The sequence below is a fragment of the Heterodontus francisci genome, chromosome 32, assembly GCF_036365525.1.
Source record: "Heterodontus francisci isolate sHetFra1 chromosome 32, sHetFra1.hap1, whole genome shotgun sequence".
Classification (NCBI taxonomy): Eukaryota; Metazoa; Chordata; class Chondrichthyes; order Heterodontiformes; family Heterodontidae; genus Heterodontus; species Heterodontus francisci.
The window spans coordinates 13,072,847-13,097,178 of NC_090402.1; the positions used below are offsets into that span (position 1 = coordinate 13,072,847).

At 44.9% G+C, this 24,332-nt stretch overlaps 1 protein-coding gene across 3 annotated transcripts in view; it reads left to right on the top strand.

Moving 5' to 3' along the window:
* LOC137347642 (adenylate kinase isoenzyme 1-like) overlaps positions 1-24,332 on the top strand; it is a 165,645-nt gene that overhangs the window by 88,664 nt on the left and 52,649 nt on the right. Inside the window, exons 1-2 of one of the 3 annotated variants that reach the window (XM_068012266.1) lie at positions 1,358-1,446; positions 21,431-21,470. In XM_068012266.1, the coding sequence (XP_067868367.1) occupies positions 21,464-21,470 (7 nt within the window). In that variant the 5' untranslated portion in view covers positions 1,358-1,446; positions 21,431-21,463. Of the gene's footprint in view, positions 1-1,357; positions 1,447-21,143; positions 21,238-21,430; positions 21,471-24,332 lie in introns of those variants that run through there. The other 2 variants (XM_068012267.1, XM_068012264.1) reach the window with 2 other exon arrangements.

A 24,332-nucleotide genomic window follows, 5' to 3' on the forward strand; every position in this document is an offset into this window, starting at 1 on the left:
ATGAACGTCGAGTGAGAACAGGATTGGATCTCGTTGTGATGCTGAACATGGTGGAATAACCTGCTGACGTACCTTGAGTAGACTGACATGCTATTAAAAGAAAGCATCTGGGATCCTCGGCTTTATTAATGGGGGAATAGTGTACAAAAACAAGGAAGTTGTGCTAAACTTTTATAAAACATTGGTTAGACCTCAGCTGGAACATTGTGTCCAATTCTGGGCACTGCACTTTAGGGAAGGATGTCAAGGTATTGGAGAGGGTGCAGAAAAGATTCACTAGAATGGTAGCAGGGATGAGGGACTTCAGTTATACAGAGAAACTGGAGAAGCTGGGGTTAAAGGATGCTGGAAGCAGATTCAATAATAGTCAAATGGAAATTGGATAGATACATGAAGGGAAAAGAAAAATGACTGGACGAGGGGGAAAGAGCAGGGGAGTGGGATTAATTGGATAGGTCTACCAATGAGCCAGCACAGGCACAATGGGCCGAATGGCCTCCTTCTTTGCTGTCTCATTCTATGATTATATATATGGAGAATTTGATGAGGCGTCGGAGTACCGATAGTGCCTGTGGAACTGTATGCCACCATCAGTCAGCGCCTTTAAGTGATAATTGGTCATATTTATTTATTTATTTACACTTGTGCTCACACACAAAAAATACTATTGTCATCATTCCGGGCTTTCCCTCACAGAAACACACAGTTAGTGTACACTGCACCAGCTTAAACCCCTTCACTGGCCCATGGACATTGGTGAGAACAGGCTTGGTGCTGCCTACTGTGGTTGAATAGCCAAACGCCAGCTGCCTTGGCTCACACAGGGCCAGGGCCAACCTCCATGGGACTGTGCCCTCAGCTCAAATCAGCATCTGCATGAAGGAGAAAATCGGATCCGTATTTGACTTTTCATGGAAGCATTGGAACCGAGTGTTTTTTTAGATGATAACAGACTTTGGGCGTGTACTGTTTGCGGGAACAGAGATTCCCCTTCAGGCAGTTTCATGGTTTCCCTATCGCTTGGCCTGATCACACACCCTTCCTCTGCAGCTGGAGATTGAAGTCAGTGAGATGTTCCTGGCGCTGCTGCTATTGCAGTCTAAACCTGAGCAGAACGACCACATCAGCACATCCCAGGGGTACTGCTGCCTGAAAAGGAAGGCTACAATGTAAAGGCGGCACTGCCTGGCTGCTTAGCTTTTCTCCCCTTTGTTTTTGGCAGGGGCGGTGCCAGTGTCAGGCGAGGGAGGAGGGCTCTTTACAAACCTCTGGTATCAATTCCCTGGGTGACTTGTTGCTGTATAATTCAGCCAAGGCGAAACTATGCCCTGCCCCCTCCACAGCTAGATATATATAGACTGGGCTGATATACAAGGCAGGCAGTTGCATCCGAAGTGCTGTCTGACCCAGAACAGGAGAAGTATTTACATTTAAAGCCTTTCACGGGTAAATATTAATCTCATTTTCTTTTCTTGTTTGCTGAATGCGAAGGAAGGTTCAGTGCTGGCTTTATTAAAAGCCTGTTGAAGGTAGACTGTCTTCTTTAAGCGCAGTTGATCTGTCATGTTCTATCAGCTGTAACACAGGGACACACCACCTTGCCCTAAGCTCCCACAACAGTTTTATTATTCAACCAGGCCATTTTCTTTCAGCGACTGATCTTTTTTAGTGCAGACACAATTCTTCTTTCAATTCCCTAAAATGTGATTCGATGTTGTTCTCGTTTCTGGGAGTGACTTGTGTTCCGACTCCATGCTGTGTGCTGTCAGTGTATAGAGCTGGCTTCTGATGAGATGCAGAGAGATGTCATTCAATGTTGTGACTCCCCCCATAAATATGAACTGGGTTCAAACCAGGTAATGGAGCAGAATATTTACCCCTGTGAGTGTTACCATCAGGCTCCCAGCTTTCAACTAATCAGTAACAGGCAGCTCTGTTTTGCTTTGCAATGTTTCTGATTCCTCTATTTTCCCTTTTGTGCGAAAGTATATTTCAGTTTAAGTAAGGAGTTTTGCAGCATGGTTGGGAACTCTGGAGCAGAAATGTTAGGCAGGGGCAAGATACTGTTCAAAAATAAACATGGACACATTCCGACCAGATCTCTTTTTGGGAACAGGAGGTCATTTAACCTGTTTGGTTCCCGCATTCACTGTGACAGTCCTATCCCCTTCTCATCACAGAGTAAGGAGCTTTCCGACCTGACTTCAGTGTATTGGCTGCACCTACCACGCGACCCCCTCACCCCGGTAACATGAAACCTTCACTTTATCCAGTGAGGATTCAACTGCTTCACCTCTGTAACTCCACTGACACAGAGGCATCCCCATCCCCAAACCCCCTCCCCGAAACCCCTCTCCCATCCCCAAACCACTCCCCTAAACCCCTCTCCCATCCCCAAACCCCCTCCCCATTCCCAAACCCCTCCCCATCCCCAACCCCCCCTTCTGCCCCCAAACCCCCTCCCACTACCCCAAACCCCCTCCTACTACCCCAAAGCCCCTTCTACTACTCCCTGCTCTCCCCACATCTCATCCCCCACGCTATTCTACCCTTCCCCCAAAGACCCTCCCCCACACACCTCCACCCCTCCCCTCACCCCCAAACTCCCTCCCTGCTCCCCCACACCTCCCCCTGACACCTCCAGTCCTCCCCTCACCCCCAATCTCCCTCCCCAACACTATTCCACCCTTCCCCCTCACCCCTTAATTGAGGTGTACAAAATTATGAGGGGCCTAGATAGAGTAGACAGGAAAGACCTGTTGCCCCCAGCAGAGAGGTCAGTTACCGAGGGGTACAGATTTAAGGTGATTGGTGGAAGGATTAGAGGGTGGTGGGTGTCTGGAATTCTCTGCCAGGAATGGTGGTGGAGGCAGAAACCCTCATTTCTTTTAAAAGGTACCTGGACATGTACCTGAAGTGCCGTAACCTGCGAGGCTGTGGACCAAGTGCTGGAAAGTGGAATTAGATTGGGCAGCTAGATTTTCAGCCACCACGGACACGAGGGGCTGAATGGCCTCCTTCTGTGCTGTAATTTTTCTATGGTTCTACGCTAGGCCCCCACCTGCATGTCAATTTTGTCATGAACATTGATTTTTAACTGTTGTTGGAGTGAGGAAATGACTCATTAAACAGAACCCTACACCTCTTTCTCAACTGGTCGTAACAAAAGGATATGGGGATAGTGCGGGAACCTGGCATTGAGGTAGACGATCAGTCATGATCTAGAATGGCAGAGCAGGCTCGAAGGGCTGAATGGCCTACTCCTGCTCCTATGTTCCTATGTGCCTAAGATTTAATAGAGCTATTCAAAATCATGAGGGGTTTTGATAGAGTAAATAAGGAAAAACTGTTTCCACTGGCAGAAAGATCGGGAACCAGAAAACATTGATTTAAAGCGATCGGCAAAAGAACGATAGAGGAATTGAGGAGAATGTTTTACGCAGCAAGTTATTATGATCTGGACTGTTCGGCTCATTTGGTAGCAATTGTATCTCAGAGTAAGAATGTTGTGAGTTCCTGCATTTCCCCACGAGTACAACATAGAATCATAGAATTATACAGCACAGAAGGAGGCCATTCGGCCCATTGGGCCTGTGTTGACTCTTTAAAAGAGCTATCCAATTATTCCCATCTCCCTGCTCCTTCACCATAGCCCTGCCAATTTTTCCCCCCAAGTATTTATCCAATTCCCTTTTTAAAGCTACGACTGAATTTGCTTCCACCACCCTTTCAGGCAGAACAACTCACTGTGTTCAAAAACCCGAGAAGGTTACTAAGCATTTTACAGCCAGTGAATTAATGTTGAAGAGCAGCCACTGTTGTAATGTAGGAAATGCAGCAACCAATTTCACACAGACCACAAACAGCAATGAGATAAATGGCCAGATCATCTGATGTTTAGATGTTGGTTGAGGGATAAATATTGGCCAGGACTCCCCTTGCTCTTCTTGCAATAGTGCCATGGGATCCTTTACATCCATACCTCATGTGCCAGCAACGGTGCAGCACTCCTTGGGTGTGTCAATGTGCTTAAGCCTCTGGAATGGGATGTAAACCCACAATCTCCTGACTCAGAGGCAAGAGTGCCTCTCACAGAGCTACTTCCATGAAAGTCATTTAGCCACATGATCATTTTCTGCAATGCTCCAACACTGAAGAGGCAGTGAGAGACCTGCCAGCATTTAATCTTTGTGCAGTAAGATAAGAAAGGGCCTAGTTAGATTTAATCAGAGTTTGGGAGGAAGAAAGAAGCTTTATGTTGTTGCACGCAGTGTGTTCTGTTGCCAAAGCGTGATCTTTGTTGAGAGAAGACTTCTTTAATTCTATTTTTTGTTGTTAAAGATAGTGAGTGCTGACACACTTTTCAACTTCCCAATTCCGGCCTCTTGCACATCCCCAATTTTCAATGCTCCCATCATTGGTGGCGGTGCCTTCAGCTGCCAAGGCCCTAAATTCTGGAATTCCCTCCCTAAATGTTTCCGTCTCACTAATTTTGTCTCCTCCTTTAAGATGCTCCTTAAAACCTACCTCCTTGACCAAGTTTTTTAGTCAACTGTCCTAATAATAATATAAGAACATAAAAAGTAGGAGCAGGACTAGGCCATTCAGCCCCTTCAGCCTGTTCCACCGTCCAATAAGATCATAGCTAATCTGATTGTGGCCTCAACTCCACTTTCCTGCTTGCTCCCCCCATAACCCTTGACTCCCTTGTCAATCACAAATCTGTCTTAAATATATTCAATGACTCAGCCTCCACTGCTCACTGAAAAAGAGAATTCTAAACACGGACAATCCTCTGAGAAAAGAAATTCTTCCTCATTTCAATCTTAAAAGGGAGACCCCTTACTTTGAAACTGTGCCCCCTAGTTCTAGATGCCCCCACGAGGGGAAAAATCCTCTCAGCATCCACCCTGTCCAGCCCCCTCAGAATCTTATACGTTTCAATAAGAACAGTTCTCATTCTTCTAAACTCCAATGAGTGTAGGCCCAACCTGCTCAATCTTTCCTCATAAAACAACCCCTTCATCCCAGGAATCAGCCTAGTGAATCTTCTCTGAACTGCTTCCAATGCAAGTATATCTCTCCTTAAATAAGGAGGCCAAAACTGTACGTCGTACTTCAGATGCTGTCTCACCAACACCCTGTACAGTTGTAGCAAGACTTCCATACTTTTATACTCCATCCCTCTTGCACTAAAGGCTAACATTCCATTTGCCTTCCTAATTACTTGCCGTACCTGCATGCTGACATTTTCTGATTCATGTACAAGGACACCCAGGTCCCTCTGTACCGCAGCATTCTGCAGTCTCTCTCCATTTAAGTAATATTTTGCTGTTTTATTCTTCCTGCCAAAGTGGATGACCTCACATTTTCCCACACTGAACTCCATCTGCCAAATGTTTGCCCACTCACTTAGCCGATCTTTTTTTATTTATTTATTTTTTTTATTTAGAGATACAGCACTGTAACAGGCCCTTCGGCCCACCGAGTCTGTGCCGACCAAGAACCACCCATTTATACTAACCCTACAATAATCCCATATTCTCCTACCACCTACCTACTCGTGGGGCAATTTACAGTGGCCAATTTACCTATCACCTGCAAGTCTTTGGCGGTGGGAGGAAACCGGAGCACCCGGCGAAAACCCACGCGGTCACAGGGAGAACTTGCAAACTCCGCACAGGCAGTACCTAGAATTGAACCCGGGTCGCTGGAGCTGTGAGGCTGCGGTGCTAACCACTGCGCCACCCTTTGCAGATACTTTATATCATCCTCACAATTTACTTTCCTATCTTCGTAACATCAGCAAATTTGGCTATAATACACTCGGTCCCTTCATCAAGTCATTGATGTAGATTGTAAATATTTGAGGTCCCAGCACTGATCCCTGTGGCATTCTATTAGTTGCAGTGTGCCATCCTGAAAATGACCCATTTATCCCAACTCTCTTTTTCCTGTTAGTTAGCCAATCCACTATCGTGTTAATATATCACCCTCAACACCATGAGCTCTTATCTTGTGTAGTAACCTTTAATGAGGTACTTTATTGTTTGCCTTTTGGAAATCCAAATACACTACATCTACTAGTCCCCCTTTATCCTTGTTACATCCTCAAAGAACTCTAATAAATTTGTCAAATATGATTGCCCTTACACAAAACCATGTTGACTCTGCCTGTTTGTATTGTGATTTTCGAGATGTCCTGCTACTACCTCTTTAGTAATGGATTCCAACATTTTTCCAATTTTCCTGCTTTCTGCTCTCACCACTCCCCCTCCCCTTCCCCACACCTTTCTTGAACAGAGGTGTTACATTTGTGGTTTTGCAATCCGCTGGGACCTTTCCAGATTCTAGAGAATTTTGGAAGATTACAACTAATGCATCCACTTTTAAATTCCAGAAATCTTGTTGTGGAAGGATGATGCTGGAGCCTATCTTTACTCAGTTTCACATTTATTGTGCAGGATAAAAGGATTACAAACATGTAGCTCCTCATTCAAAACCCACCCCCAGTCTCAGTAAATGTCTCTTTATAAGTGCTCAAGTTGGACCCCAATTAACACCCTCCACCTGCATATAATTAAACAATTGATACACAATTAACGTCCACTATTTCTCCTGCCACTTCCTTTAAGACCCTCAAATACAGGCCATCAGGTCCAGGGGACGTGACAGCCTTTAGTCCCATTAGTTTTCCCACTACTTTTCTCTCATGATAGTGATTGTTTTAAGTTCCTCCTTCCCTTTTGCCTCCTGATTTTCTAATATCTCCTTATGTAGTCCTTTGTCAAATTTTGTTTCATAACGCTCCTGTGAAGCTCCTTCAGCTGTTTTACTATGTTAAAGTTTGTTTTACTATGTTAAAGTTGCTATATAAATGCACATTGCTGTTATTGTAGAAGTCGTCACAGCTGAACTCATTGTCCATGTACAGATTTGCCAACAGGAGTCTCAGGGAAATGTTCTGGAGTAGGAACTCTAGTTAATTTTTCCTGTCTAGTATCAGCTGTGGCTGAATTGGGAGCTTTCCTGTTTCTGAGTCAGAAGTCCCACTTCCGAAACTTAAGCTGATACTCCAGCACAGTATTGAGGGAGTGCTGCCTTGTCAGAGGTGCCATCTTTTGGATGAGATGTTAAACTGAGGCCCTGACTGCCCTCTTAGGTAGAGGTAAAAAATTCCATGCCAAGATTTGAAGAAGTGCAGAGGAGTTATCCCTGCTGTCCTGACCAATATTTATCTCTCAACCAATATCTAAAACAGATGATCTGATCACTGTTTCATTTGTGGGACCTTGCTGTGCACAAATTGGCTGCTGCATTTCTGAAATGACAACAGTGACTGCACCTTAACAGTACACCTTGTTTGCCTTTGCTCCGTGACCTTTTGGTCAGCTATGTGGCCTGGTCCAATCTACACCTTCTCCTTTGTTATCTCTTGCCCCACCCCCACCTCACTTGCTTATAATCTGTGACTTTTCTAATATTTGTCAGTTCCGAAGAAGGGTCACTGACCCGAAACGTTAACTCTGCTTCTCTTTCCACAGATGCTGCCAGACCTGCTGAGTGATTCCAGCATTTCTTGTTTTTATTGCACCTTAGCAGTACTTCACTGGCTGTAAGTGACTTTGGAATGCCCTGAAGCTGTGAAAGGCGCTATAAAAATGCAGGTCTTTCTTTTTCTCTCCCTCCCTGATGTGTCAGATTGTGTCCATGTCAAGTTGTGAGATCTCTTGAGCTCAAATCATTTCAACACTTTCCACAAATGTGTTTCTCTAAGTTAATGTCTGCTACTTGAAATTCTGAGGTTGTGCATTAATCGCACGTCAACAGATCAGAGATGAGTCTGGCCAGACATCCAGCCTTATTGTACCAAGTTTTTTCTTTTCTTAGTCTAGGGCTAATTGCCAATTGCCTAACCTTCCTGTTAACCAGCCTGAGCTAAGCACAAGAGTCTCGGGATGGGATCAATCCTGACTCCCACTGGTCTGTATGGATCAGTTCCATACAGGGCTACAGGCAAGCGCTTATGGGAGGAAGGATCTTCTAACAGACTCTATCACGAGGGACAAAGTATTTGACAAACCAATGGGACTAAAGGCAAACAAGTCGCCAGGACCTTATGGCCTGCATCCAAGGGTTTTAAAGGAAGTGGTTGCAGAGATAGTGGAGGCATTGGTCAAATATTCCAGAACTCACTGGATTCCGAGAGGGTCCCAGCAGATTGTAAAACCACTAATGTGACGCCCCTGTTCAAGAAGGGAGGGAGACAAAAAGCAGGAAACTAAGGCCAGTCAGCCTAACATCGGTCGTTGGGAAGAAATAGCAGGACATTTAGAAAAACTTAACGCAATCATAAAGAGTCAACATGGTTTTGTGAAAGGGAAATCATGTTTGACCAATTTGCTAGAGTTCTTTGAGGGTATAACAAGCAGAGTTGATAAAGGGGAACCGGTAGATGTAGTGTATTTGGATTTCCAGAAGGCGTTCGATAAGGTGCCACATAAAAGATTATTGCACAAGATAGGAGCTCACAGCATTGGGGGTAATGTATTAGCATGGATTGAGGATTGGTTAACACACAGAAGACAGAGTCGGGATTAATGGGTCTTTTTTAGGTTGGGAAGACGTAACTAGTGGAGTGCCACAAGGATCCGTCCTAGGGCCTCAATTATTTACTATCTACATTAATGACTTGGAGGAGGGGGCAGAGTGTAATAGATCTAAATTTGCTGATGATACAAAAATAGGTGGGAGGGCATGTTGTGATGAAGACATAAGGAATCTGCAAGGGGATAAAGGTAGGTTGAGTGAGTGGGCAAAAACTTGGCAGATGGAGTTTAATGTAGGAAAGTGTGAGGTCGTGCACTTTGGTAGGAAGAATCAAAAGGCAGACTATTTAAATGGAGAGAGACTCAAAAAAGTGCAGCACAGGGATCTGGATGTTCTTGTACATGAAATACAAAACGTTAGCATGCAGGTGCAGCAAGTAATTAAGAAGGCAAATGGAATTTTGGCCTTTATTGTGAGGGGGTTGGATTTTAAAAATAGAGAAGTCTTGTTACAACTGTACAGGTCGCACCTGGAGTACTGTGTACAGTTTTGGTCCCCGTATTTAAGAAAGGATATACTGGCATTGGAGGCAGTTCAAAAGAGATTCACGAGGCTGATTCCTGGGATGAAGGGGTTGACTTATCAATAACGGCTAAACAGGTTAGGCCTTTATTCATTCGAGTTTAGAAGAATGAGAGGTGATCCTATTGAAACGTACAAGATTCTGAGGGTAGATGTTGAGAATATGTTTCCACTGATGGGGGAATCTCAAACTAGGGGACATAGTTACAGAATAAGTGGACACTCCTTTAAAACTGAGATGCGAAGGAATTTCTTCTCTCAGAGTGTAGTGAATGTCTGGAATTCTCTACCCCAGAAAGTTGTGGAGGCTAGATCACTGAAAGTATTTAAAAAGGAGGTCGATAGATTTTTGAAATATCGGGGAATTGAGGGCTATGAGGAGCTGGCATGAAAGAGGAATTGAGGCCTGGGGCAGATCAGCCATGGTCTTATTGAATGGCGGGGCAGGCTTGAGGGGCCGAATGGCCTGCTGCTATTTCTTATATTCTTATGTTTCCTGAAGCATACAGTTCACAGTTCCTATGGACATAAGTTAATGAAGCCATATGATGCCTCGCAGATCCTTACAGGAACAAGGACATAACATGTGATAAGATTAGGGCGGCACAGTGGCGCAGTGGTTAGCACCGCAGCCTCACAGCTCCAGCGACCCGGGTTCAATTCCGGGTACTGCCTGTGTGGAGTTTGCAAGTTCTCCCTGTGTCTGCGTGGGTTTCCTCCGGGTGCTCCGGTTTCTTCCCACATGCCAAAGACTTGCAGGTTGATAGGTAAATTGGCCATTAGCAAATGCCCCTAGTATAGGTAGGTGGTAGGGAAATATAGGGACAGGTGTGGGGGATGTGGTAGGAATATGGAATTAGTGTAGGATTAGTGTAAATGGGTGGTTGATGGTCGGCACAGACGCGGTGGGCCGAAGGGCCTGTTTCAGTGCTGTATCATTAAACTAAACTAAGATTCCAATGCACTCAAAGTCACTGAAGGACAGGCTGCTGTCACCATTTCTGTGGCTGAGGTGGTTGTTGAATTCCACAAACCTTTCTCAACAAACAATTTTACAGCTCAGCCCCTTCTTCACAGGAAATGGCCTCGGCAGTCTATATAAAGAAAGGAATGCTTGCCTTTATAGAGCAACTTCACTGTGTTTTGATAAGTCTCAAGGCGCTTCTCACAAGGAATTACTTTCGGAGTACGGTGACTGTTGAGTGGGCGGCCACAGCAGCCACTCTGTGCCAGTGACGTCTCACAAACAAGGAATGGGTGAACCTGGGGTTGCCAACCCTCCTGGCCTGCCCTGGAGTCTCCGGGAATGAAAGATTAATCTGTAGGATGCTGCTGGGGTCAACCCCGGGAGAAAAATCAGAGGGCTAGTAAAAAGATTTGTGCATATTTTTTTTCATTTTCACTTTGTTGTGATAAAAAGATCGGAAAAGGATTAAAAAAAATTGGATGTTTGATCAGGCGGGGTGATTGGAGGTGGGTGGTCATGTGATGAAACCTCCAGGAATATGTCCCAACAGAGTTGGCAACCCAAGGTGAACAACCAGTTAATGGCAGTTGGATGCAGTTCCCTCTATTTTGAGAAGTGAAGTCTCTCAGTCCTCATATAATAAAGCCGCTTGCTTAACCCTAACAGAGTGAGTCAGATCTGTTTCCCAGTGCCAATTCTCACCATATTGCGTAATCAGCTCCAACTTGAATGAAGCATCTGCATCATCTAAGCTGGCTGGGTTGATCCAGTTTCAGATGGGCTGCGTGATTAAGAAAAATGACTTCCTGTGGATATCTAGTCAGCAACAACAACTCGCATTGATATAGCACCTTTTAATGTAGTAAAACATCCCCAGGAGCATAATCAGACAAAAACAGACACCGAGCCAGAGAAGAAAACATTAGGATAGGTGACCAAGCATTTGAGCAGAGAGGTAGGTTTAAAGGAGTTCCTTAAAAGGGGGAGAGAGAGAGAGATAGAGAGTTGGAGAGGTTTAGTGGCAGGGAAATTCCAGAGCTTTGGGACTAGGCAGCTGAAAGCATGGCCACCAATGGTGGAGCGACTAAAATTGACGATGCTCAAGATGCCAGATTTGGAGGAACGCAGAGTGCTCAGAGGGTTGTAGAGCTGGAAGAGGTTATAGAGAAGGGGAGGGGTGAGGCCGTGGAGGATTTGAACACGAGGGTGATGATTTTAAGATCAAGGTGTTCATTAAAACCATATGACTGTCCACAATACACATACCTGTATATCAGGCAGCAAGAGGTAAAGTACTGCATAATGACTGTTACCCATTTCCTACCCTAAAGGTGTGACTCCCTGCTGGGCTGCAGTTCCAGAGACTCCTGGAGCTCACTAGTCCCTCATTCAAATTGCCAAGTATCATGTGTGATAGCAGTTGCCATTCAGACACTGCAAGATCAAAGCTGGGTTTGCTCTTGACCTCACCTGAGGTCCAGCTAGACATCTACTCCAGCAGAAGTGACTGGGCAGTGATCAGTAGGAACATGGGAAATAGGAGCAGGCGTAGGCCATTCAGCCTGTTGAGTCTGCTCCGCCATTCAAACAGATCGTAGCTGATCTTATATCTCTACATCATTTTTCCCCACGATCCCATATCCCCTGATGTCATTATCCAGAAATCGATCGATCTCTGACTTGAACATGCTCAGTGATTGAGTTTCCACAGCCCTCTGAGATAGAGAATTCCAAAGATTCACCACCCTCTGAGTAAAGAAATTCCTCCTTTCTCAGTCTTAAATGGCCTGTTAACTGAGGTATTGGGAACTCCCCATAATAGCTTCAACAACAACTCCTTATCTGGAGCCTTGCCCATTCCACCATCTGAATCCCAGAGAGCTGCTCTTGTGACTTCTCCAAAAAGAAAAAGTTTAAATTGCACAAAATTAGGGCAAGTGATTTAGTATAGCTAGGTGTCCCTCAAGGCTCTACACTTACTATACATCCCACAAGGATCACAGTTTTCCATTAAAAAGTCCCGGAGGCTATGAAATTGCCAAGTGCAGAGTGGACCAGGGAGATGACTCAATTATTTCCTCAATTGAAAGAAAGAGGCCAGATGAGATGCATCCAAGGATACTGAGGGAAGTGAGGGTGGAAATTGCAGAGGGACTGGCCATAATTTTACAGTCTTCCTTAGACTTGCGGGTGGTGCCAGAGGACTGGAGAATTGCAAACATTACATGCTTGTGCAAAAAAGGGTGTAAAGATAAGCCCAGCAACTACAGGCCAGTTAGTTTAACTTCGGTGGTGGGAAAACTTCTAGAAAAAATAATTCGGGACAAAATCAATAGTCTCATGGACAAATGCGAGTTAATTAAGGAAAGCCAGCATGGATTACTTAAGGGAAAAGCATGTTTAACTAACTTGCTGGAATTTTTTGAGAAGGTAACAGAGAGGGTTGATGAGGGCAATGCTGTTGATGTGGTGTACATGGATTTTCAAAAGGCATTTGATACAATGTCACACAACAGACCTGTGAGCAAACTTATAGCTCATGGAATTAAAGGGACAGTAGCAACATGGATATGAAATTGGCTGAGTGACAGGAAACAAAGAGTAGTGGTTAATGGATGTTTTTCAGGCTGGAGGAAGGTTTGTTGTGAAGTTCCCCAGGGATCAATGCTGAGACCCTTGCTTTTCCTAATATGTATGAATGACCTAGACTTGTACGTATTAATGACAATTTCACAGTTTGCAGATGATACAAAACTTGGAAGCACTGTGAACTGTGAGGAGGATAGTGTGGAACTTCAAAAGGACATAGACAAGTTGGTGGAATGGCTGGCAGGTGGCAGATGAAGTTCAATGCAGAGAAATGTGAAGTGATTCATTTTGGTATGAAGAACATGGAGAGATAATATAGAATAAAGGGTACAATTCTAAAGAGCGTGCAGGAGCAGGGGGACCTGGGTGTATATGTGCATATAGAGGGAGTGCTGCGAAGGTTTACCAGACTGATTCCTGGGATGGTGGGACTGACATTTGAGGAGAGATTGAGTCAGTTAGGATTATATTTGCTGGAGTTCAGAAGAGTGAGGGGGAATCTCATAGAAACCTATAAAATTCTAACAGAACTTGACAGGGTAGATGCAGGAAGGATGTTCCCGATGGTGGGGGAGTCCAGAACCAGGGGTCATAGTCTAAGGATATGGGGTATAACTTTCAAGACTGAGATGAGGAGAAATTTCTTCACCCAGACAGTGGTGAGCCTGTGGAATTTGCTACCACAGAAAGCAGTTGAGACCAATACATTGTATGTTTTCGAGAAGGAGTTAGATATAGCTCTTTGGTCTAAAGGGATCAAAGGGTATGGGGCGAAAGTGGAAACAGGCTACTGAGTTGGATGATTAGCCATGATCATAATGAATGGCAGAGCAGGCTCGAAGGGCCGAATGGCCTACTCCTGTTCCTATTTTCTATGTTTCCATGCATAAGTCATTGAACGTGGCAGGACAGGTTGAGAGAGCGGTTAATAAGGCATACAGTATCCTGGGCTTTATTAATCGGGGCATAGAGTATAAGAGCAAGGAAGTTATGTTGAACTTGTATAAGACACTAGTTCGGCCTCAGATGGAGTATTGTGTCCAATTCTGGGCGCCGCACTTGAGGAAAGACATGAGGGCATTGGAGAGAGTACAGAAAAAAATTCACAAGAATGGTTCCAAGGATGCGGAATTTCAGTTATGAAGATAGATTGGAGAAATTTGGACTGTTTTCCTTGGAGAAGAGAAGGCTGAGAGGTGATTTGATCGAGGTATTCAAAATCACGAGGGGTCTGGGCAGTGTAGATAGAGAGAAACTGTTCCCACTAGTGAAAGGATTGAGAACGAGAGGACACAGATTTAAAATATTTGGTAAGAGAAGCAAAAGTGACAGGAGGAAAAACTTTTTCACGCAGCGAGTGGTGAAGGTCTGGAATGCACTGCCTGAGAACGTGGTGGAGGCAGGTTCAATTGAAGCATTCAAAAGGGAATCAGACAGTTATATGAAAAGGAAGAATGTGCAGGGTTTTGGGGAGAAGACAGGGAATGGAACTGAGGGAGTTGCTCTTTCAGAGAGCCAGTGCGGACACGATGGGCCGAATGGCCTCCTTCTGTGCTGTAACGATTCTGTGATTCTGTAATGTTCATAAGCGCCAAATGCAGTACTCTGAGTTGGGAATGTAACTGAAACATAGTGCCCAGGTTCTACTCCACGCAAACTGTCTCACACACATGACAGCCCTACGAAGGTGATGTATTGCCAACTGTATAAATCTGTCTCAGCTGAAAGGGGATGACATTTCAGATATAGGCCAGAGTCAGTTATTCTGAATCACTTGTAAATTGATCTCCTTCCCACAGTGGATCAGCGCCGAGTGTGCACGCACATGATGGGCTGAATTGGGGAGAGGTGCCAGTTTGAATCCAGCCTTGCTCAGGTTCCGATTTCTTCCTCTTGAGGTGCTGTGCACAGGCACCTCCCTAAACGTGGGGAGATATAAGCTGAAGATGAGGGCTTCACCTTGGCTATTCCTGAGGCTAGCAGATGTACCTCGGCCACTGATGATACGAAATAGGAGCAGGAGTAGGCTGTATGGCCCCTCGAGCATACCCTGCCATTCAATAATATCATGGTTGATCTTCTACATAAAATCCACTTTCCTGCCCGATCCGCATATCCCTTCATTCCTTCAGTGTCCAAAAAACATATCAATCTCGGTCTTGAATATACTCAGTGACTGAGCATCCACAGCTCTCTGGGGTAGAGAATTCCAAATACTTACAACTCTCTGAGTTACACAATTGCTCTCCATCTCTGTCTGAAGTGGCCAACCCCTTATCCTGATACTATGACCATTCGTTCAAGACTCTCCAGCCGGGGAAACAGCCTCTCAGCGTTTACTCTGTCAACCCCTCAAAGGATTTTATACAAATTTCTCTCCTGTCTGCTGAGGAACCTGCTCGATGAGTCTCAATCAGGATCTGTGGAGGAGAACATGAACTTTTACCCTTGATGCAGAACAGTAGTGGTTTATTGGCCAGCACTGCCATGTTACGATGCTTGCTTTCTTGGAAGAAAGGTCCGTGCCCAAAACTCCTGGGATAGCAGCCAGAAAAGCCGAGGTGACACAACCTATTATTTCCATTGCAAGTCTGTTCAGTGTTCTACTCCAGAAAGCCAGTTGATGAAGGATAGTACTGGAGCCAATCTTTACACAGTCTAATATTTACTAACAGAGTGAAACATTACAAACATACACCTCCTAACTCAACTGCACCACAGTTTCCAGAAGTATCTCCTAATATGTTCTTTTTTATTCGTTTCATGGGATGTGGGTGTTGCTGGCCAGGCCAGCATTTATTACCCATCCCTAATTGCCCTTGAGAAGGTGGTGGTGAGCTGCCTTCTTGAACCGCTGCAATCCATATGGGGTAGGTACACCCACAGTGCTGTTAGGAAGGGAATTCCAGGATTTTGACCCAGTAACAGTGAAGGAACGGCGATATAGTTCCAAGTCAGGATGGTGTGTGGCTTGGAGGGGAACTTGTAGGTGGTGGTGTTCCCATGCATCTGCTGGCCTTGTCCTTCTATGTGGTCGAGGTTGCACGTTTAGAAGGTGCTGCCTGAGTAGCTTTGTTGCATTGCTGCAGTGCATCTTGTAGATGGTGCACACTGCTGCCACTGTGTGTCAGTGGTGGAGGGAGTGAATGTTTGTGGATGGGGTGCCAGTCAAGTGGGCTGCTTTGTCCTGGATGGTATTGAGCTTCTTGCATATTATTGGAGTTGCATCTATCCAGGCAAGTATTCCATCACACTCCTGACTTGTGCTTTGTAGATGTTGGACAGGCTTTGGGGTGTCAGGAGATGAGTTACTTGCTGCAGGATTCCTAGTCTCTGACCTGCTCTTGTAGCCACGGTATTTATGTGGCTAGTCCAGTTCAGTTTCTGGTCAATGGTAACCCCCAGGATGTTGATAGTGAGGGATTCAGTGATCTTAATGCCGTTGAATGTCAAGGGGAGATGGTTAGATTCTCTCTTGTTGGAGATGGTCATTGCCTGGCACTTGTGTGGCGTGAATGTTACTTGCCACTTATCAGCACAAGCCTGGATATTGTCCAGGTCTTGCTGTATTTCTACACGGACTGCTTCAGTATCTGAGGAGTCACGAATGGTGCCGAACATTGTGCAATTGTTAGTGAACATTCCCACTTCTGACCTTATGATTGAAGAAAGGTCATTGATGAAGCAGCTGAAGATGGTTGGGCCTAGGACACTACCCTGAGGAACTCCTGCAGTGATGTCCTGGAACTCAGATGATTGACCTCCAACAACCACAACCATCTTCCTTTGCGCTAGGTATGATTCCAACCAGCAGAGAGCTTTCCCCGATTCCCATTGTCTCCAGTTTTGCTAGGGCTCCTTGATGCCATACTCGGTCAAATGCTTCCTTGATGTCAAGGGCAGTCACTCTCACCTCACCTCTTGAGTTCAGCTCTTTTATCCATGTTTGAACCAAGGCTGTAATGAGGTCAGGAGCTGAGTGGCCCTGGCGAAACCCAAACTGAGTGTCACTGAGCAGGTTATTGCTAAGCAAGTGCCGCTTGATAGCACTGCCGACGACACCTTTCATCACTTTACCAATGATCGAGAGCAAACTGGTGGGGCAGTAATTGGCCAGGTTGGATTTGTCCTGTTTTTTGTGTACAGGACATACCTGGGCAATTTTCCACATTGTTGGGTAGATGCCAGTGTTGTAGCTGTACTGAAACAGCATGGCTAGGGGGCATGGCACGTTCTGGAGCACAGGTCTTCAGTACTATTGCTGGAATATTGTCAGGGCCATAGCCTTTGCAGGATCCAGTGCCTTCAATCGTTGCTTGATATCACGCGGAGTGAATCGAATTGACTGAAGTCTAGCATCTGTGATGCTGGGGACATCAGGACGAGGCCGAGATGGATCATCCACTCAGCACTTTTGGCTGAAGATTGTTGCAAATGCTTCAGCCTTATCTCTTGCGCTGATGTTCTGGGCTCCCCCATCATTGAGGATGGAGATATTAGTGGACCCACCTGCTCAAGTGAAATTCCAATTAATGCCCTTCACCTGCATATAATTAAACACAATTGATATACAATTAACATTCAGTGTCATATTAACAGTGTCCTGACAATAGATTGCCCACGCAACCTGCCAGCCACAGATGCCACATCACCAAGGATCAGAAGAGAAGGGGAAGACATAAGGAGACAAGTAACCTTGTGTTGAAAGAAATGATGCTAAACCTTTATGAATTTCTGGTTAGGCCAACGTTGGTGTTCTGGGAACTACACTATAGGAATCATGTCAAGGCCTTGGGCAAGTTTACAGAGATTTACTAGAATGGTACCAGGGATGAAAGACTTCAGTCATGGGAGAGACTGGAGAAGATGGGGTTGTTCTGCTTAAAGCAGAGAAGTCTATGAAGAGTTTTGATAGAGTAAGTGGAGAGAAATTGTTTCCATTGGCATGATGGTTGATAACGAGAGGCACAGATTTAAGATAATTGGCAAAAGAACTGGGGGGATATGAGGAGAATCTTCATCAGCAGGGAGTTGTTGTGATCTGGAATGCACTGCCTGAAAGGGTGGTGGAAGCAGATTCAATAGTAACTTTCAAAAGGGAATTGGATATATATTTGAAAAGGGAAAGAAGTAGGAGTGTGGGACTAATTGGCTAGTTCTTTCAAAGTGCTGGCACAGGCATGATGAATTGAATGGCCTCCTTCTGTACTGTAAAATTCTATGGTTCTGTGAATAAATACTGGTGTAAGCAGTGTGCATTACAGTACAAATCTGATGGGACTCTTTGAATGGGACACTGATGGAGTACAAGCCCCGGAGAGGAGTGGCCAATTTTTTTACAGGGCAACTTTTGCCCCTGAATCTGAATAACACAGACAATGGTTTCCTTCTCCAGGTGACAAAGTACCACATGCTCAGTTCAGGGTTCCCCAGTGTTGTTTCTAGGTGCCATCTCAGTCACACAAGACCTGCTGAATCCTGGTGTGATCTCAAAGGCTCAAATAAAGCTCTATGTGGGCTCCTGACCTTTTACTAAACTGCTTGGCCTAGGCATCACTAAAAATAACTCCACACATCAGTCGGTGAGGGGGCAGGATAGGCAGATGATAAAACCATATTGAACATTAGTTTCCAAATGTTTCCGATGCAGTTGGTCACTTTGGGCTTGAAAGAGCTGCAGAAGCCATGGCAGAACCATATGTGGCTTAGGAGATACTGATTGTCCAGCCTGAATTAGGCTGTTATGACTGGTTTATCATGATGGATCAGGTCTGTCCTACGACGTGAGTGTTAAAGGAGCTGAGGGTGAGGGCTGTTGGGGGCTGCGGAGTCAGCAGAATGCTTCCGATCTCATTCTTTGGAAAGGCGACCCGGAATTCAACGCCAAATCCGATCACACCAGCTGTCCGGCTCCATAATTTAAAGAGCAGTTTTAATAAATGTAGCAGGGAAGCACCTGTTGCTGGTAACCTTATATAAGCACACACTCCAGCATTCAGAGTGGAATTGTAACCTCTACCAGACGGGGCTGTTGCCTTTTGCGATGTCTGACTCTGAAATGAATTAACTCAGGGACAAGCATTTTTCTGTGTGTTCTTTCATGTAGAATGTGACCTGTCAAATTGATTTCATTAACCTACTGGTGTGTGTAATAATAAAAAAAATTGAGTAACAATAAAATTGGAGAAGTTGTGTTAGGACTCCACACCCCTGGAGATTTGCATGACTCTGAACAAGTCAACGCAGATGTTAAAATGGCCAGGGAGGGTTGCACCTTTCCAATCTCAACTGTGTCAACAGAGGGAAGAAGTGATTTACGCAGGACTCTCTTTAAAAATCCTTTATCAAGATGTTGCTGTTGTGGCTCGATGTTGTTGCAATTTCTTTCTGCAATTCCATTTTCTGTTTCTAATCAGCCCCACTGGTGCACAGTGACTGAGTTAATTCTGTTTCTAGAACACGGAATTTTGAACCAGTGTTTTAAGGATTGTATTCTGTAATTCCAACCATTTTTCCCATGATAGGCACCAATAAATCCAATAGGAAATTCTGAGAAATTTCTTTACCCAGTTTTATATCTCTGATAGCCAGGTGGTGAAGGATAGAACCGGAGCCTAATCTTAACATACTTCGAAACTTTTATTTACAGAGATACACATTACAAACATGCATTTCCAAACCCAACAACCACAGTTTCATGAATCCCCATTTAATGCCCACCACTTGAATACAATTAAATAACAATTAATATACAATTAATACCCAGAGAGTGATGAGAATGTGGAACCCATTATCACAAGGAGCAGTTGAGGCAAATAGCATAGATACATTTAAGGGGAAGCTAGATAAGCACATGAGGGGGAAAAGAATGGAAGGAAATGCTGATGGGCTTAGATGAAGTAGTGTAAGAGGAGGATCGTGTGGAGTGGACAGGATGGTCTGTCTGTGTTGTAAATTCTATATAATTCTAAGTTCTATAAATCCATCCTGATGGAACTCTTTGAACAGGTATAAAAGTAAATTGGAATAATTCTCAACAGCAGTTAGGGATGGTCAATTAATGCTGGCTTTGCCAGTGATGCCCATATCCCACGAACGAATAATAAAAAAAAATCCTAATTTAAGCTTGGATTCAGGTGCCCAGATTGCCTTTCAGAAATTTCATGACAATATGCTCAAAACTGGACTGATGACCACTTGATTGGGCTGGCAGTGATCACAAGGTCATTCCATCTAAGGAAAGGCTCATCTTAGTTCATCCATTTGGAATGGCTTGATACAGTCCACTCCATTGCTGCATCTATTTCTTAAATGGTTCCACTGTTTTCATCTCTATCCAGGCCCTCATTCCATGTATTGATCACTTGTGTGCTGTAAAACTCCCTGATATCATTCCTGAATTTGTCTTGAACTAATTTGAAGTTATGGCCCCTTGTCTGGTTGGATGCATTCCTGATCACATGACCTTTCCATGCCAATCGGAATGTCCGCAAGTGCATTATTACCCAATTGGCAGATTCAAATGCTCCCCCCATGAGTTTTGCTGCCAATGGTGCTTAGGAGATTGATCTTCAGTGTCTCAAGACTCCAGCACAATCCTGGAGGCTTCTCAAACTGGGGCTTCGGGACCCCTGGTGGTGTGTGGAGACATTACGGGGGCCTGCGGAATAATGTCAGTGGGACCCGTTGTCACGATAGCGCAGGCTGGACATGCACTGTTGGCCATCCCGTTCACCTGGTGGTGTCCCAATGGTAGAAACACCACACACCAGGCAGCATGTCAGTGATATTCCAGGGCAGACAGGCTGGTAAGCAGCAGAGGGAAGGAACAAAAAACAGAAACATTCAGGAGCTGTGGGTAGGCGGTGGGTGCGAGCATTCCCAACAGGAGCTAACACAAGAGCAGAGAGGTGACCTGCGGTGAAGTATTCAACAAGCATGTTGCTGAACCTGTAGGCTTACCTTCCAGCTAAAGGGAAGATAAAAGTTTTCACATCATCAATCACATCAATTTCACTATCAGACAATCCTGGCACAATCTATGCTCGTCCCTTTAACAGGACTCTGATGAATGTTACATTCAGAAATGTAAATGTGCAAGGATTTATAATATAATTTAGACGGGGGCGGGGGGCTCTGAGATTACTAATGCATTTGAAAAGGGGTCCTTCAACCAAAACAGTTTGAGAATCACTGCTCTAAGCCTAGAGATCAGCTTGTACTACATGCATAGACTTAATTCAAGAAGGAGAGTAAATTAAAAAGCAGGCGGGCGTTTTCTGCCCACCAAAGAATGAAATTAGGTGGAATGATACAATGCTGGTTTGAGGAGGGGGATTTTTCAATGTAAGGGTTGAGGAGGGGAGATTTTCTTTTTAATTGAAAGGAATGTAACTCCCAAAGTGCAACACTCTAGCATGCTGCACATGCTCAGTGAGCTCATAGCTCTGCAGTAGTGGGGCCTCTGCTCGGGTTCTGCAAACATACCAGGAGGTGGCTTGACAGCAAAGAGAGTGGCTGAGACGTCTCATCGCAGACAACACTTACAAGTTGTTCTTTTCGATTACCAAGATTAGTGCTTTTAAACCTCTCTATGTGCAGCAACTTGCATGTGTTAGCACAGACTGCTTCCAGCACCATGCACAATAGCAGATTAATGCTAGAATTCATGAAAGAAATGCTCTTATTTACAGGGAGCGGAAAAAAAATTAAAATCCTTTTTGTTTTCTTTTTTTGTTATAGACTGAAGGATCATCACTCACAGAGGATATCGCAATGTCAGGTAATGACTCCATTTCTAAAGGAATCCCTGTTCGGACAGATCAGGAGTGAAATGTCACTGAAAGAAAAATGAATGAGCATGTTATAACTGTGGCTGTGTGACTTTACTGTCTGATCTTGATCCCTTTAATTAACTGAGGCTGCTTTTAAGAAAGACTTGGATCCTGTTTAGAAGAATGTCCCCTCCTGCTGGGGTCTGTGATTCCGCAGGCACCGGGAGCAGCTCCCTGGTATCGACCACAGGGTGAATATCACAGCCAAGCCTGATCCTGATCCCGATCCCATCATCGGCTGAGGTCCCCACATGTGTGCTTCACAACTGGAGTCACTTGAGTAACAATGGGGAGAGGGAACTCTGGCCAGTTTTAACTCTCAAAGCAGCACTCCAGTTGGAATGTATGTTGATTGTGACAAGGGTTCCACGCCCCTCCTCCCTCAACCCAATGGGAATCCCTCATCCCTCCCTTTGTAATTCTATGGCTGTAAAATATGCTTGGCAGTTTTGTTAACACAAGAGGGAAGCAGTGCTCTGGGCAATAGCCATGTCATAAATTCACTCAAGTGGAAGTGTGTTTGCGACACCACTGCACATAGTGAGACAAACTGACCTTCACCCTCGATAGATGTAAAATACACCTGTATAAATAAAGGGACAGCAGGGAACATTCAGCACTGTGGAGCAGTGTAACAGTGTAACTGTGTAACAGCCCCGACAAACAAATTTCTCTGCAGCACCTGTGGAAGAGTCTGTCACTCTAGAATTGGCCTTTATAACCACTCCAGGCGCTGCTTCACACACACCACTGACCACCTCCAGGCGCTTATCCATTGTCTCTCGAGATAAGGAGGCCAAAGAAGGAGCAGTGTGTGTCAGAGCACACAAGCATAACTGACCAGTTTTCCTCTCTGGCTCCTGCCCAGGTGGAATAAGAGGAATGGCTGCCCCTTTGTGTAAGAGGCCATGTTTAAGGTGCAGACTGGCTCCATAGTGAGGGAAATATATGAGTGTCTCAGTTGGTCACTTTTAACACTTAGCACACCAAGGAGTCATAGAGTTATACAGCACAGAAACAGGCCCTTCGGCCCATCGTGTCTGTGCCGGCCATCGAGCACCTAAGTATTCTAATCCCGTAGCCTTGTATGCTATGGCGTTTCAAGTGCTCATCTAAATACTTCTTAAATGTTGTGAGGGTTCCTGCCTCCACCACCTCTTCAGGCAGTGCGTTCCAGATTCCAGCCACCCTCTGGGTGAAAATGTTTTTCCTCAAATCCCCTCCAAATCTTCTGCCCCTGACCTTAAATCTATGCCCCCTGGTTATTGACCTCTCCGCTAAGGGAAAAAGTTTCTTCCTATCTAACCTATCAATGCCCCTCATAATTTTGTATACCTCAATCATATCTCCCCTCAGCCTTCTCTGCTCTAGGAAAAACAACCCTAGCCTATCCAGTCTCTCTTCATAGCTGAAATGCTCCAGCCCAGGCAACATCCTGGTAAATCTCCTCTGCACCCTCTCCAGTGCAATCACATCCTTCCTATAGTGTGGTGCCCAGAACTGTACACAGTACTCCAGCTGTGGCCTAACTAGCGTTTTATACAGCTCCATCATAACCTCCCTGCTGTTATATTCTATGCCTCGGCTAATAAAGGCAGGTATCCCATATGCCTTCCTAACCATCTTTATTTGCCTGTGCTGCTGCCTTCAGTGATCTATGTACAAGTACACCAAGGTCCCTGTGACCCTCTGTACCTCCTAGGGTCCTACCATCCATTGTATATTCCCTTGCCTTGTTAGTCCTCCCAAAATGCATCACCTCACACTTCTCAGGATTAAATTCCATTTGCCACTGCTCCACCCATCTTACCAGCCCATCTATATCCTCCTGTAATCTAAAGCTTTGCTCCTCACTATTTATGACACCACCAATTTTGTGTGTGTGTGCGCATGCGTATTAGGATTGCCTAACCCTCCAGGATTGCTCTGGAGTCTCCAGGAGTTGAAGATTACTCTCCTGGACACTGCTGCAAATAACCCAGGAGAAACATCATTGAGATGTTAAAAAAAATAGATGTTTTTTATCTCCATTTTTCTTTGACACTTCCATTTATTAGTTATGGAAATATAGGAATTGGGAGAAAAACAGCTGTTTGACTGGATAGGACCGTTGGCGGTGGGAGTTCATGGGATAAAACCTCCAGGAATACATCCAACCAGAATTGTCATCCTTAATGTGTATGTGTGTGTGAGTGTGTGTGTATGATGTATAATTCTTTTAATGGCCTAAAAATTCAAGTGCACCCAAAATTAGGCGTACAGGAAGGACAGGGAAGGATCCCGTGTCTGAATGGTTAGACCCGAGGTGTACGCCATTCTGGGCCTCTGACCTCATTATCATAAAGCCGGTGATGTGACATCCCCCGACAGCTCACCAGAGCTCCTCACATACATACACATACACACACACATACATACACACACATATACATACACACACACACACATACATACACACACATATACATACACACACACACATATACATACACACACACACACACACATACATACACACACACACACACACACTCACACACACACACTCACACACACACACTCACACACACACATACACATACACACACACACATACACATACACACACACACATACACACACACACAGACACACACACACAGACACACACACACACTCACACACACATTCACACACATACCCATACACACTCACACACACAAACACACACACAAACACACACACACATGCATACTCTCACACACACACCAAAAACACGTCAATTTTAAGATTAAAGTTTAAAAACACTAGCCCGTTGGAGAAGTCGCTGA